Here is a 16768-nt window from a genome sequence, read left to right as displayed (position 1 = left end):
TGGTGTAACGTATATAAGTGGCTCTCCTGTTTTGTGTAACGTGTATAAGAGGCTCTACTGTGGTGTAACATGTATAAGGGGCTCTACTGTATTGTAAGGTGTATAAGGGGCCCTACCGTGGTTCTCTACTGTGTGGCTAAAAGTGTATAAGGGGTACTACTGTGTGGTGTAATGTGAATAACGGACACTACTGTTCGGTGTAATGTGAATAAAAGACACTACTGTGCTGTGTAATGTGAATAACAGACAATACTGTGTAATCTGAATTGGTACTATTCTGTGGCCATGCCCCTTACCCATGAAGCCACGCCACTGTATTTTGTTGCACGCTTTCGGCGCATACTGTCCTTATTTTAAACGTGGGAGAGCTTAAAGGTAACTTCGGCCCTCAGCTCCACAAGGTCTAGAACCGGCCCTATCACCAATTTAGGATTTTTATATATATTTTTTTTTTCAAATGTACCATGCACCCAATTCAGTACACGTGAGGGGCGCCGAAACATACCCTTTCTCCAGGCACCATAGCACCTAGCTACACCCCTGTGTGTATGGCAAGCTGCTTTAATAATAAAAACATTAACTTCTTTGATTTGATGATTGATTTTACTAGTATAAAGTAGATTTTACTAGTGTATTTTCTCTGCAAATCTATTTAATTTATACAATCTAATATATACTGTATGATACTGTAGGTTGCACAAAGAACAAATAAATAGTGAATATGTTTTGCTTTTCCAATTATGTGTAATTGTGTCATCCAGTGCTCTTTGTTCTTCTGTAATAGATACTTAGAAGCATTTATGTTATTTTTTCTAGGTATGGGATGTGGAACTGGAACGATCAGCTGAAGCCTGGGCAGAAACGTGTCTATGGGAACATGGTCCGGCAAATTTGCTTCCATCTATTGGTCAGAACTTGGGTGCTCATTGGGGAAGGTACGAACTGCATTTCTCAGCTATTACAAATGACAAAACTGATGTATTTTAGAAATTAAGACATTCGTTTGTACTTTCCAATAAAGATACAGGCCACCAACTTACCATGTCCAGGCTTGGTATGATGAAGTGAGAGATTACACATATCCATATCCACAGGAATGTAACCCTTACTGTCCATTCAGGTGTTCTGGCCCTGTTTGCACCCACTATACACAGGTATGTTTTTATTAATTATTAATCTCCATGTAAATAAATAATCTAACAATATAAATTTCAGTATAAATTGTTTAACTGTTTAACTGGTGCCTCAAGCATTTCACATTTATTGTTTGTTTTTGGTAATTGGTGACCCTAATATCTAAAAATGCTAAACTTCAGGGAACATTTTGGGCTTTAGTCCTAAAATATTGATCTTCAGAATATTTCCAAGACGATGAACTGATTTGGTTCAGACAGAAATGTTAAAGCCGCTCTACCGTTTAGCGCTTTACATCGGTCATATGAAGAAATGTCCATCATGCATTTGATGGTTTGTGTTGTTTGTGGTCATTTTCGGAATGGTCAGAAGCTATTGTTGTTTTTTGTTTGTGGGTTTCTTTTTTGTTAGTTTCTATATTTTTCAATCATAGTGCAATCATTTACAGGGCAAAACCTTGCCTTGTAAACGATTCACTCTTTAAAAAGACATCTGAGTTCGACCAAAGGGAGACACCTTGGTTTTTTTTCTCGGATCTGGTGTTAGCAACAATGGTTTTTAGCAGTTGGAGGGACTGCAATGACAATCTAATTTGCTGATACATCGATTGCAGCAATTACATGTATTTTTTGTAGGTAAACTCTATGCATTGTTAACATGGAGCCAATCCGCATATAAGTACAGTGGAAGTTATGGTGTCACCTATGTCACCCTCTAGTTCATCTTCTGGTGCATCATTATTTGGGGAAAGATTGGCAAGCAAAAGACAGACATTCTGCTCTCTTACTAGCAAAAAGTTTATCCTGAATTCTTATATGGACCTTACGGTCATGGGTAACATGGATTCCTTGACTATCACCAATCCATTCAAATCTGTTTGGCTTCTGTGGCCAGAGGAAGTATGGCACATTCCCTCTGCCATACTGGGTTGGTAGCCTATGGCTTCATGGATATTTCAGATGACTTTACTAAAATGTTACAAGAATCCATGGCCAAGTTTAAACTGGGCTTGCATGAAACTTTGATAGGGATTTAGTACATACCACATGGGACAGCTTTTTTTTTTTTAAACCTTAATAAAATCCCTATCTCCTATCCAATTATTATTTATTAAAAGAAAAACTGAGTGTGAAAGATAATGTGGTCTCCTGAAGTGCAAACTTGGCACAGACATATGGCAACATGCAGGTACTAAAGGGTGTAGTATGGCTGACCGGCGGTCTCCTGACCGCCGGTCAGCTTACTGATGCCGGGATCCCGGCAGCATACAGACGCCGGGATCCCGGCGGGGAGGGGCGAGTGCAGTAAGCCCCTTGCGGGCTCGGTGGCGACCTACGGTCACCACGGGTTCTACTCCCACTCTATTGGTGTCGTGGACACCCACGAGTGGAAATAGTCCCTGTTGGTCGGCATGTCGACCATCGGGATAGTGGGGGTCGGGATGCTGGAGGAGGTCATGTGACCGTCGGTCTCCCGACCGTCGGTCACATGAATACCACCCGTACTAAAACATGAACATGTAGAATTAGAATTGTTTTTGAATGCTGACTTTTGGTTCTTGCCATTTTCCTGATTCTGCTGCTTTATGATGGAAGACAATCAAGTGAACTGCACACCTCTCAGGTTGTAGAAGTCTTCTTCTTCCTCAGAAGTTGGCCATACTCAGTCCAGGCTCCATTGGCAGTCTAGGGTTGCTGCAGTCACAACCTCTCTCTGATTGGTAACAGTCATGTAGGTAAAGTCTTCTAGTGTTGTGGTGTTACAGTTTCTGTGATGTGATGTAACTGTATGTAATTGGAGTTGTGGTTTTTCCAGAGATGTGCTCCTCACTAGCATGGACACTTCTGTACATATTTCTGATTTTTGGTGTCACAGGTTCTGCCATTTGCTTCAGTTTACTTTTATCTCAATATTACCCAGTCTTTATTCTGAACTTATATCTGGGCTTTCATTGGTTTACCTCTCATTTTCAGAATTGGCAATAGTTCATGGAAGCACATGTCAATGTTTGTCCGGTCTCTTTCCCTGCAACACCTCTAAATAATAAATGCACTGCTTATGTGCCTTTTGCTATCACTCTCTATGGTTTTTCACTGATCTGCCCTAACTATTATTACTTTTCTAGATGAGAGTAAGTGTAATAGAGGTGCCAGTTTAGTTTCACTCTTAACCTTATTTATTTATTAACTTTCTTATATAGCGCAGCAAATTCCATTGCACTTTACAATTCGAAACAACAGTGATTAAACAAAACTGGGTAATAACAAAAAAACACAGCGGTAGGAAGACCCTGATCGCAAGCTTACAATCTATAGGGAAATAGGCTTTGAGACACAAGGATAGGTGTTATCCATTGCATAATGGTCCACCAGATTGCAAGGTTTGTTAGAGGTCTCTATGATATGGTCACATGGTAATGTTGACCAGGGGTCAGGAGAATGGGAAAGTGAAGAAAGAGAAAATATGTGAGGACTGTACAGTGGAGATACAAACTGGATAGGAAAGTTTATGAAGGTTATGTGGGCAGTTCCAGGATTTAATAAGCTTGCCTCAAGAGGTGAGTTTTCATGGAACACTTGAAAGTTTGGAGACTAGAAGAAAATCTTATTGTGCTTGGAAGAGCATTCCACAGAGTGGGTGCAGCCCAAAGAAAGTCCTGCAATAGGGAATGGGAGTGAATAATGAGTGTGGATGAGAGATGTAGATTTTGAGAAGAATGAAGAGATTGGGTTGGGAGATATTTTTTGAGATAAGCGAAGAGATGTACATTGGTGTAGTTTGGTTAATGGCCTTGTAATAGTAGTAATAATAATAATAATAATAATAATAATAATAATAATAATAATATATGATATGCCATAATAATAATAATTATTGTAATAATAAAAAATAGGATTTTAATACCTACCGGTAAATCCTTTTCTCCTAGCCCGTAGAGGATGCTGGGGACTCCAAAAGGACCATGGGGTATAGACGGGATCCGCAGGAGACATGGGCACACTAAAAGACTTTGACTGGGTGTGAACTGGCTCCTCCCTCTATGCCCCTCCTCCAGACCTCAGGTATAGGAACTGTGCCCAGGGGAGACGGACATTTCGAGAAAAAGGATTTTTGTTAAACTAAGGGTGAGATACATACCAGCTCACACCACGAACACACCGTACAACTGGATTAGCAGGAATACCAGATAACAGTATGAATGAAAAAACAGCAACAAGCTGAACATAACCAATACACAATCGTCGTGTAACCGAAAACAACAACCAACAATACAACTGCAAGTAACAGTACGCACTGGGATGGGCGCCCAGCATCCTCTACGGACTAGGAGAAAAGGATTTACTAGTAGGTATTAAAATCCTATTTTCTCTTACGTCCTAGAGGATGCTGGGGACTCCAAAAGGACCATGGGGTCTATACCAAAGCTCCAGACCGGGCGGGAGAATGCGGATGACTCTGCAGCACCGACTGAGCAAACATGAGGTACTCCTCAGCCAGGGTATCAAACTTGTAGAACTTAGCAAAAGTGTTTCAACCAGACCACGTAGCTGCTCGGCAAAGTTGAAGTGCAGAGACCCCTCGGGCAGCCGCCCAAGATGAGCCCACCTTCCTGGTAAAATGGGCCTTTACAGACTTCGGCAACGGCAACCCAGCCGAAGAATGAGCGTGCTGAATCGTATTACAAATCCAGCGTGCAATAGTCTGCTTGGAAGCAGGATTTCCAATCTTGTTGGAAGCATACAGGACAAACAGAGCCTCCGATTTCCTAACACGGCGACATAAATTTTTAAAGCTCTTACGACATCAAGAGATTTTGGCACTGCCACAGCACCCGCAGCCACAGGTACCACAATAGGTTGATTTATGTGAAACGAAGAAACCACCTTTGGCAGAAATTGTTGACGAGTCCTCAATTCCGCTCTATCCACATGAAAAATCAAATATGGGTTCTTGTGAGACAAAGCCGCCAATTCTGACACTCGTCTGGCAGACGCCAATGCCAAAAGCATGACCACTTTCCAAGTGAGAAACTTTAACTCAACCTTTCGCAAAGGTTCAAACCAGTGAGACATAAGAAATTGCAACACCACTTCAAGATCCCACGGTGCCACAGGTGGCACAAACGGAGGATGGATATGCAGCACTCCCTTCACGAAAGTCTGAACCTCAGGAAGAGCGGCCAATTCTTTTTGAAAGAAAATAGATAAAGCCGAAATCTGCACTTTGATGGAAACCAATTTCAGGCCTGCATCCACGCCTGCCTGCAAAAAATGGAGGAAACGCCCCAAGTGAAACTCCTCCGCAGGAGCTGTTTTGGCTTCACACCATGACACATATTTTCTCCAAACACGGTGATAATGCTTCGCCGTGACCTCCTTTCTAGCCTTAAGGAGAGTGGGGATGACTTCCCCGGGAATACCTTTACGAGCTAGGATTTGGCGTTCAACCTCCACGCCGTCAAACGCAGCCGCGGTAAGTCCGGAAATACGCATGGCCCCTGCAGTAACAGGTCCTCTCTGAGAGGAAGCGGCCAAGGATCTTCTATGAGCAATTCCTGAAGATCCGGATACCAGGCCCTCCGTGGCCATTCTGGAACGACGAGTATTGCCTGAACCCTTGTTCGTCTTATGATCCTCAACACTCTTGGAATGAGAGGAAGTGGAGGGAACACATACACCGACTGAAACACCCACGGAGTTACCAGGGCGTCCACTGCACTGGCTTGGGGGTCCCTTGACCTGGAACAATACCTCGGAAGTTTCTTGTTGAGGCGAGACGCCATCATGTCTATTTGAGGAATTCCCCAACGCCTTGTCACTTCTGCAAATACCTCTTGATGAAGGGCTCACTCTCCTGGATGGAGATCGTGTCTGCTGAGGAAGTCTGCTTCCCAGTTGTCCACGCCCGGAAGGAAGACTGCTGACAGAGCGCTCACGTGCTGTTCTGCCCAGCGGAGAACTCTTGTGGTCTCCGCCATTGCCGCTCTGCTCTTTGTTCCGCCCTGGCGGTTTACGTACGCCACCGCTGTTATGTTGTCCGACTGAATCAGGACAGGTAGACCTTGATGAAGGTTTTTTGCTTGCAGAAGGCTGTTGTAAATGGCTCTTACTCCAGAACATTTATGTGGAGACAAGATTCCTGGATTGACCATTTTCCCTGGAAACTTCTTCCTTGTGTGACTGCATCCCAGCCTCGGAGACTTGCATCTGTGGTCATCAGGACCCAATCCTGGATTCCGAACCTGCGTCCCTCTAGAAGGTGAGAACTTTGCAGCCTCCACAGGAGAGAAATTCTGGCCCTGGAAGATAGACTTATTTTCCGGTGCATGTGCAGGTGAGACCCGGACCATTTGTTCAGCAGGTCCCACTGAAACACCCGGGCATGAAACCTGCCAAAGGGAATGGCTTTGTAAGCCGCAACCATCTTCCCTAGCACTCGAGTGCATTGATGAATTGACACTCTTGCCGGTTTCAGAATCTCCTTGACCATGGTCTGGATTTCTAAAGATTTTTCCGCCGGAAGAAACACTCTTTGTAGTTCCGTGTCTAGGATCATGCCCAAGAAGGGCAGCTGAGTTGTCGGGATCAACTGAGACTTTGACAAATTTAGAATCCAACCATGATGTTGCAGAACCGTCAGAGAGAGTTCCACATTTCTTAGCAACTGCTCTTTTGATATCGCCTTTATCAGGAGATCGTCCAAGTACGGGATAATTGTGACACCCTGCTTGCGTAGGAGTACCATCATTTCCGCCATCACTTTGGTGAAGACCCTTGGGGCCGTGGAAAGCCCAAACGGCAACGTCTGAAATTGGTAATGACAATCCTGCACCACAAATCTCAGGAAGGCCTGATGAGGAGGATATATCGGGAAGTGTAAGTAAGCATCTTTTATGTCGACTAACGCCATAAAATCCCCCCCTTCTAGGCTGGAGATCACAGCTCGAAGAGATTCCATCTTGAACTTGAAAGTTTTCAAGTACGGATTGAGGGATTTTAGGTTCAGGATCGGTCTGACCGAGCCGTCCGGCTTTGGGACGACAAAGAGGCTTGAATAGAACCCTTCCCCCCGTTGGGACGGGGGAACCGGGACAATGACCCTCTGTTGACACAGCTTTTGTATCACAGCATTTACTACATCTCTTTCTGGAATAGAAACTGGTAAGGCTGATTTGAAAAATCGGCGGAGGGGAGGGGGCATCTCCTGAAACTCTTGTTTGTACCCCTGGGACACTGTGTCTAAGACCCAAGGATCTAGGCTCGACTGAAACCAGACCTGACTGAAGGTTCAGAGACGGCCCCCCACCGGCACGGACTCCCGTACGGGAGCCCCAGCGTCATGCGGTGGACTTGGCAGAGGCAGGGGAGGACTTTTGGTCCTGGGCGCCAGACACAGCAGGCAACCTTTTTCCCCTTCCTCTACCTTTTGAAGCGAGAAAGGACGAGCCCCTTCCTTGTTTGTATTTATTGGGCCGAAAGGACTGCATCTGATAATGGGGCGCCTTTTTCTGTTGTGCGGGAACATAAGCAAGAAAAGATGACTTACCCGCAGTAGCGGTAGACACCAGGTCAGCAAGGCCGTCACCAAACAAGACACTACCTTTAAAAGGGAGAGCTTCCATAGCTTTCTTGGAGTCGGCATCAGCATTCCATTGATGAATCCACAGCGCCCTCCTGGCCGAGACCGCCATGGCATTGGCCCTTGATCCCAAGAGGCCAATATCCCTCGCCGCATCCTTTAGGTAAGCTGCAGCGTCCCTGATATATCCAGGAGTCAAAAGAATGTTATCCTTATCAAGGGTATCCATGTCAGATGCCAAATTATCAGCCCACTTAGCAATAGCACTACTCTCCCACGCCGACACCACGGCAGGCCTGAGGAGTGCACCCGTAGTGACGTAAATGGCCTTCAATATCGTTTCCTGCTTGGACAGTCGGGACAGAGCCTTGTCCACATTGGGAGACGACTCCCATTTCTCCCTATCGTCAGAGGGGAAAGCATATGCCATAAAAATTCTCTTGGGAATCTGCCACCTTTTGTCAGGCGACTCCCAAGCCTTTTCACAAAGGAGCGTTCAGTTCATGAGAGGGGGGAAACTTCACCTCAGGCTTTCTCCCTTTAAATAAACAAACCCTTGTATCTGGAACAGGAGTTTCCTCAGAAATATGTAAAACCTCTTTAATAGCCACAATCACGTACTGAATACTGTTTACCAATTTTGGATGTAAAGTGGCTTCACTAAAGTTGACACTGGAATCAGAGTCTGTGTCGGTATCCGTATCTGCCATCTGGGTAAAGGACCCCGAGGGGGCCTGTGCCTGAGTCAAGGCGTCCTCCATGGATTTTCTCCACGTTTGTGTCTGAGAATCAGATTTATCCAGCCTCTTAGATAATAAGGCCACATTTGCATTCAGTGTACTCAACATATTCACCCAATCAGCAGTCGGCTGTGCCGACACAACCACTCCCAAATCCTTCTCTGCGCCCCCAGTAACTTCCTCCGGGGAGGAGCATTCAGCCTCAGACATGCCGACACACCGTACCGACACACACACTCTCACACTGGCTAAAGGGGACAGACCCACAGGGAAGCCTGTAGAGAGAACACAGAGGGAGTATGCCAGCTCACACCCCAGCACCCATATACTACTAAAAAAATAATATATGATGTCTGCACTGTTTATACATATAAATCTAGCACCTATTGCCTGTGCCCCCCCCCCCTCCGTTTTGCTCCCTTGTACTTGGAAGGAGAGTGGAGGTCCGGGCCAGCGTCTCTGCATGATCTGTGAAGAGATAAAATGGCGCTGGTGAGCTGTGCGGCTAAGCCCCGCCCCTTCCCGGTGCGCTTTAGTCCCGCTTAAATTTAAATCTTTATACTGGCGGGGGGATTCATACTTAGTGCCCCTGCACCCAAATATGCCTTTTTTTGCCAGTTTTAACCACCTCAGTAACTTGCTGCCCAGGGCGCTCTCACCCCCCCCCCCCCCCCCCAGCGCCCTGCACCCTGTGAGTGCCGTTGGTGTGTGGGCGCATGGAGTGCAGCTCGACCGCTGCACTGTACCTCCGATACTGAAGTCTTCTGCCGTCACTGAAGTCTTCTGCCTTCTGCATACTCACCCGGCTTCTGTCTTCTGGCTTCTGTGAGGGGGTTGACGGCGCGGCTCCGGGAACAAGCAGCAAGGCGCACCAAGTGATCGAACCCTCTGGAGCTAATGGTGTCCAGTATCCTAAGAAGCAGAGCCCTTAACTCAGCAGAAGTAGGTCTGACTTCTCTCCCCTCAGTCCCACGAAGCAGAGAGCCTGTAGCCAGCAGGTCTCTCTGAAAATAAACAACCTAACATAAAGTCTTTTCCAGAGAAACTCAGTAGAGCTCCCCTAGTGTGTGTCCAGTCTCTCCTAGGCACAGAATCTAACTGAGGTATGGAGGAGGGGCATAGAGGGAGGAGCAAGTTCACACCCAGTCAAAGTCTTTTAGTGTGCCCATGTCTCCTGCGGATCCTGTCTATACCCCATGGTCCTTTTGGAGTCCCCAGCATCCTCTAGGACGTAAGAGAAATAATAATGATAATCATATATGATACACTGTGTAAAAATAATTATAATAATCATAGCTATGATAATTGTATATAGAGCGTCTCTTTCTCTTTACATTTATTTAATGTTTTTGCCCTCTGCTCGTTTTTTGGAAACATTTGGAAAATAGTGTTTTAATCCTTGTATTTAGAAAATGCAGATAAATCATCTCATTGAAGAGTTGTGTGTAGTATGTTTGTGTGTGTGTGTGGGGGGGTTACTGTATAAAATCATCATCAAGAAAACAAGATCTGTAAAACCAATTACATTATATGTATGCTATAAAAGTGATATTTAACTTTGACTTCAAATTAACATGTCCACCTGTTGGTCACTGGCAAAAAATACGATGGGAGTGGTGAAAATGAAATGATGATGATATAATGTTACAGAAAGAAAAGTGTAAAAAAAGGACAAATTAGGATGAAATTCCTATTCTTACTATTTTTAAACAATATCCCCCCCCCCCCCATGTTGTTAATACTGTTTTTTTTAATGTAGTGCCACAAATTTAGCAAAAGCTGTACATTTAAATTCCTTGAATGTAACTTAAGCATAAAGTAGATTCATATCAATCATATTTATATTCTGTACTCCTAACACCAGACCAACTTATACTTCTACTGTTCACCACAATCAGCACTCACATTACCATATACTTTTTTTATCATCATCATCATTATTATTATTCTTATTATTATGATTATTACATTTTATTTATAAGGCGCCACAAATGTTTCGCAGCGCCGTACAAAGGACAGCACAGGGAGACAAAACTTAGCATTACAGTAAATAAATAACAAAAATAGAGTGCAGGTAACAAAGAGCACCACAATTCTCAAAACATAATACAGCTAAGATGTAAGTAGCAAGTGAGTGATCAGTGTATTACTAGGAGCTGGTGGCTATAGGTAAAGATGAGCCTTTACCAGCAGGAGAAAAAGCGGGTAAAGATGGTCGCTAAGTAGGAGAGAGCTGTGAGTGAAATGTGTTGAGAAGAGGGCTTTGCCAACAAGAGGAAAGAGGGCCCTGCTCTGAAGAGCTAACAATCTAGTGGCAAGGGGCGACAGACAGATGACATGAGGTGCAAGCAAGCAGGAGGTAGCCTGATGGCAGGATGTAAGCAAAGCAGAGACGTTCAAGGCATGAGGCAGGGGGATAGAGGAGTAGCCTCAGGACTAGGTTATGCATCGGAAGGGTACGCTTTGATGAATAGGTGAGTTTTTAGTGCCGTTTAAAGCTTTGCAAGGTCGGAGAGAGTCTAATGGAGCGGGGGAGCGCGTTCCACTGAAGGGGTGCAGCACGGGCATCATCATCATCATCCCTTCATTAGCTAGCAGACGTGCCATGTTAACTACAGTACCATTGCTCACCACATATTTTGGGGAACACCATCATATAAACAAAAACTATGCTTTGTGATATTGTATGAAGCCTTGGAGAAGTACCCTCTTCTAAATATTGGTTATTAAGTTATTTTCCTTTATGCAACAAAATAATTTTATGCTGCATCATACGAAAAAAAGGTAACTATCGATATAAATTCCTGCCCCGTTGTAGCTTAAGCCATTTAGAGGTTGAGGTTCTACCTACTGCTGTTTCCAGATATCAAAATCCAACAATGAAAACGCAGAGACTTATATTGATGTGAAACATCTCATTTTAAATTAATTGTTAATATGTTGGCAAAGAAAGCATGCACAACTACCATCTCTAGCCAGAACAACAATAAAATATTTGGGGTGACTGTACGCCTCGGTACTGCCAGGTTGTGGAGAACCCACTTCCTTTGTTGGCTCAGCACTGGACTCCCTACAAGAGTGGTGCCCAAGAGTCTTCACACAGGTGGTGACATAGCTACAGCTGATTTGCAGTGAAGTTGAGTGCTTCAACTGTCCTTTGAGCCACCTTTACCCACTGATTGCTACGATGTCTCATCTGTTATGCTCCGACAGCAAAAACAAAAATGTTAGCAAACAAAAACAGGAAAAACAGAGCAAAAATACTGCAAGCAAGTGGTTGTGGTTGAGTGGTCAATTCACAAAGTTATAAGGCCTATATACTAAACACCAGGGCCAGATGTTAATGACGCCCGCGTGTCAAAGCAAAACCATGTCATGTAAGTGATTGCTCCTTTGTAAAAATAACACTCGAGTTCGGCCGGCATCCTGCACGGCTGCCGAAATCGGACGTCATTGCATCTGGCCCCAAATCTTATCTATACCCTTATTCCATTTCCCTATAGCCCTCCTTACTATTTTCCTATTAGCTCCTGCAACTCATCAATCTCCCCAGCAATCTGACTACCCCTTAAAGCACTATAATCTATAATGTGCAGTGTGCACACATCCCAACACTACCTCCAATTTTAATGTGTTTGGGCTTATACAGTCTTAGTTATCCTTTAGGCTTCACACAAACACTGGAAGAACACACAAACTCTTCACAGATTGTGCCCTGTTTAGGTTAAAACGATGACCGCAGTGCTGTGAGGCAGCCATGTGAAATAATTCTCTTGATATTAATGTGATTCTTTTATATTAAAAATACTACTATCATGAAAATGGACTTAACACAAATCACCAACTTGGCGGAATGAACAATTATCAATAAACTCTTTTTACCCCTGTGTAAATGAGCAGGAGTTGTTTGGACAAATTGTAACTGATTTGGCTTCCCTGGGCATGCTGTCCATTAACACCAATAACCTTTTGAATATTGATATTGAATTTTTAATAAGCAGACATTTTGGGATCATTAAATGATGGGTCACTGTGTTTTTCCATTAGGTGGTGTGGGCAACAAGCAGCAGAATTGGTTGTGCTATAAACCTGTGTCATAACATGAACGTTTGGGGACAGATATGGCCAAAGGCAATATATTTAGTGTGCAATTACTCTCCAAAGTAAGTAAAATGAAACTGTTCATTTTTATTTGTAGCGCTGCAGTATTTCATAAGGCACAAGCATACAGTGTAAGATTCTACAGAGCTTTTACCCTTTACTGTATAACAGCTTTTAAGCAGTACGGGTAGAGTAATAATGGTCTGGAATTTCCTCCATTGGTACACAATCTACCTGACTGTTGATTGGTGGAGGCCAAACTCTTTAGAGATGGTTTTGTAACCTTTTTCATCCTGATGAGCATCAAGAATTCTTATTTTGAGGTCCTCAGAAATCTCCTTTGTTCGTGACATGATACACTTCCACAAACATGTGTTGTGAACATCAGACTTTGGGGGTGATTCAGATCTGATCGATGGGCTGCTAATTTTGCTGTCCTGCGTTCAGATAGTCGCCGCCTCCAGGGGGAGTGTATATTCGCCGTGCAAGTGTGCGATCCTATGTGTACTCCGAGCTGCTAAAATAGGGGACCATAATATCTCTTTAATCTGAGACACATATAATTTACACAGGTTCTGTGGCTGGCTAAAACCAGGTGAAATTCAGGCTACAGTTTAGCCAGCCACGGAACCTGTGTAAATCATAGGTGTCCCAGATTAAAGGGATATTATGGTCACCCTAGCTAAAATCCACTTTGTGGAGTCTCTGCGCAGCCAAGGACTTACTCCTACAGTACTCTCTTAAGACAGAGAGTGAGCATTTGGTGGAGGGTGACAAGGCAATAGCAGATCACCTAAATAATTATTTTTGCTCAGTATTTACTACAGAAGTAGGGTTGGGGCCACAGTTAAGTTGCAAGGACATTCATAAAAATAAGGCAGTTGAAAGTACATTTACAGAGGAGAAGGTCCTAACAGAACTTTCACAACTAAAAGTGGATAAATCAATGGGACCAGATGGGATACACCCAAGGATACTCAAAGAGCTAAAAGATGTGCTGGTTACACCGTTAACAGAATTATTTAACCAGTCACTAAATACAGGTGCTATTCCAGAGGACTGGAAAAGAGCAAATGTAGTTCCACTGCACAAAAGTGGAAGCAAGGAAGAAGCAAGTAACTACAGACCAGTAAGCCTTACATCAGTAGTGGGGAAAGTAATGGAAAAACTATTAAAAGAAAGAGTTGTGGAATATCTTAAATCAAACCACTTACAGGATCCAAAACAGCATGGATTTACTGGTGGTAGATCATGCCAAACAAATCTTATTGACTTTTTTGTCTCTGTCACAAAAATAATAGATCAAGGGGGAGCTGTAGATGTAGCATATCTAGACTTTAGTAAGGCATTTGACACTGTCCCACATCGCAGACTGCTGAATAAACTTGAAAGCGTGGGGGTGGATTATAAAACAGTTAAATGGATAAGAACCCGGTTGCAGGATAGGAAACAGACAGTTGCAGTTAATGGAGTGCAATCTATGGAGGGAAATGTTACCAGTGAAGTACCCCAGGGATCTGTACTTGGTCCAGTTCTCTTTAATATCTTTGTTGGTGACATTGCAGATGGTATTGAAGGGAAGGTATGCCTTTTTGCAGATGATACAAAGATATGCAACAGGGTAGACACACCGGGAGGGGTAAAACAAATGATTGATGACCTAGGTAGGCTTGAGAAATGGTCAAGAACGTGGCAACTACAGTTTAATGCTAAAAAATGCAAAATCATGCACTTGGGTCTCAAAAACCCAAAGGCTAAATATAGTATCAAGGGTACTATAATGGAAACTACTGAGGAGGAAAGGGATTTAGGAGTCACTATTTCAAGTGACTTGAAGGCAGGAAAGCAATGCAACAAAGCAATGAGAAAGGCAAGTCAGATGCTTGGTTGCATAGGGAGAGGAATCAGTAGTAGGAAAAAAGAAGTGATAATGCCACTGTATAGGTCATTGGTGCGGCCCCATCTGGAATACTGTGTCCAGTTCTGGAGACCATATCTCCAGAAGGATATAAATACATTAGAGAGTGTACAAAGAAGGGCAACTAAAATGGTGCATGGCCTACATCACAAAACGTACCCGGAAAGGCTAAAAGATCTTAACATGTATAGTTTGGAGTAGAGAAGGGAAAGGGGGGACATGATAGAAACTTTCAAATATAACAAAGTTCAGGAGGGAAACATTCTTCAAAGGAAGAGAAATATTAGAACTCGAGGACATACACTGAAACTGGAGGGGGGGGAGGTTCAGGGGAAATTTAAGGAAAAATTACTTCACAGAAAGGGTAGTGGATAAGTGGAATAGTCTCCCATCAGAGGTGGTAGTGGCTAAGACTGTAGAGCAATTTAAACATGCTTGGGATAGGCATATGAATATCCTTACAAAGAATTAAGGTTCAAAAAGGGTTGAGATTACCTAAAGGATAAATAAAAAGGGGCAGACTAGATGGGCCAAGTGGTTCTTATCTGCCGTCAAATTCTATGTTTCTATGTTTACAATCACATCAGGCTGATTGATGCCGGAGTTGACGTCATTCCCCCTCCCTGAAAACACTTGGACACGCCTGCATTTTTCCGACACTCCCAGTGAACGGTCAGTTTCCACCCACAAATGGCTTCCACCTGTCACTTGCGAACGCCCATGCAATCTGATTTTTTGCACCATCCCTTCGCTGCCCATCGATGCCCTTTGTTGCTGTCCGACGCACGTGAGCATTGTGGTGCATACGCATGCGTAGTTAGTACCAGCAGCGATCAGATCTGAATCACCCCCTTTGATAGATCCCTGTTCTTTTAAAAAAACAGGTTGTCACACCTAATTGTCATCCCATAGATTGAAAATACCTGACTCTAATTTCACCTTCAAAATATCTGTTAAACCTAAAGGTTCACATACTTTTGGCACTCACAGATATGTGATATTGGTTCATTTTCCTCAATAAAAAAATGAGCATGTCTAATTTTTTTGTATCATTTGTTTGATTTGTTTCTCTTTATCTAATTCTAGGGCTTGTATGAAAATCTGAGGTAGTTTTAGGCCATATTTCAGCAGAAATGTAGAAAGTTCTGAAGGGTTCACAAATTTTCCAGCACCACTGTAATGAACGATTTACACAAAATGGTTTTCCCTTTGCTGGAGATGCTCTGTGCTCTGAGCTGGCCTAGTTGCTGCAGCACCTAATAGGTGGCAACTATAGTAAAACAGTGTCCACTCCACTCGTGATAGAGTGCATTAGAATTTTTGCTCTTGTTTGGCAATGTTTGGTGGGCTGAGACCATAAGCTTTTAGACCCAGAATTTCTTCAAAGATTTCTGCTGCATTATTCTTATTATACTGGTTCGGTATCTTGTATATTGAGAATGCCAACATGATTGTAATGTCGACAGTCAACATGTCAACCTGTTCCTCATGTTGACTTTATTATGTCAACACTGATGGAATGACGACATGGTCAGAATGTCGACAATACCAGTTTTAGTTAAGCCTCATTCTAATCCTGATCCTAACCCTAATGCCGACCTTTTCACAATGTGGGTATTGTGTCCATGTCAGCATTTTCCAGGTATTGACTTTTATGATGCCAACATTTTAACCATGTTGACATTCTGCTGTTGATATTTTGAAAGCCAACTTACAGTAGTGACATTATGGGATACGCATTTATTTTGAAGGTTAAACAGTTGTTCAACCTGTCTTGTCTTTTGTATAGTAAAATTATATTTTCACGTGAGCTCAATTTAACTACAGTATTTACTTTCATAGGGGTAATTGGTGGGGACATGCTCCCTACAAACATGGCCGTCCTTGCTCGGCTTGCCCACCCAGTTATGGAGGAGGTTGCAGGGAGAATCTTTGTTTCCGAGGTACAGTATGCAGTGTAATTATTATGACATTTTGGGGTATATTTACTAAAAGACCATTTTAGTTTCCAGTCGATGTTCAGTCGATTTTGTTTGACAGATACAGATGGAGCCACGCTAATCATGCCCGGGCGGGCACGCCTATCCACGAGAGCGTCTCTGTCTTGGGGTGCACCCCATTCATTGCCGTGACGGAGACGCGCCCCATTCATAGAATGGGAGAGCATCTCCGTGCACTCCTGTGGGGCTAGGCAGACGGATCGCCTAGTCATGCGGGTAGTGCACGTATGCGATGGAGCCGCACTAGATGAGTGCAGCTCTATCTGTAGTTACGAAAGTCAAAATCTACTCAAACT

At 43.5% G+C, this 16768-nt stretch overlaps 1 protein-coding gene and 1 long non-coding RNA gene across 4 annotated transcripts in view; one reads left to right on the top strand and one right to left on the bottom strand.

Annotated features, from left to right (window-relative positions):
- CRISPLD1 (cysteine rich secretory protein LCCL domain containing 1) overlaps positions 1–16768 on the top strand; it is a 197229-nt gene that overhangs the window by 81186 nt on the left and 99275 nt on the right. For both annotated transcript variants that reach the window (XM_063923972.1, XM_063923971.1), the window contains exons 3-6: positions 817–935; positions 1022–1154; positions 12501–12616; positions 16315–16415. In XM_063923972.1, coding sequence (XP_063780042.1) covers positions 817–935; positions 1022–1154; positions 12501–12616; positions 16315–16415 — 469 coding nt within the window. The remainder of the gene's footprint in view (positions 1–816; positions 936–1021; positions 1155–12500; positions 12617–16314; positions 16416–16768) is intronic.
- LOC134928338 (uncharacterized) overlaps positions 1–16768 on the bottom strand; it is a 246329-nt gene that overhangs the window by 167292 nt on the left and 62269 nt on the right. The gene's annotated exons all lie outside the window — the stretch shown is intronic.

Source organism: Pseudophryne corroboree, chromosome 5 (assembly GCF_028390025.1).
Source record: "Pseudophryne corroboree isolate aPseCor3 chromosome 5, aPseCor3.hap2, whole genome shotgun sequence".
Lineage (NCBI taxonomy): Eukaryota > Metazoa > Chordata > Amphibia > Anura > Myobatrachidae > Pseudophryne > Pseudophryne corroboree.
Note: the sequence above shows the minus strand (reverse complement) of the source record. Positions and strands in the feature narration are given on the sequence as shown.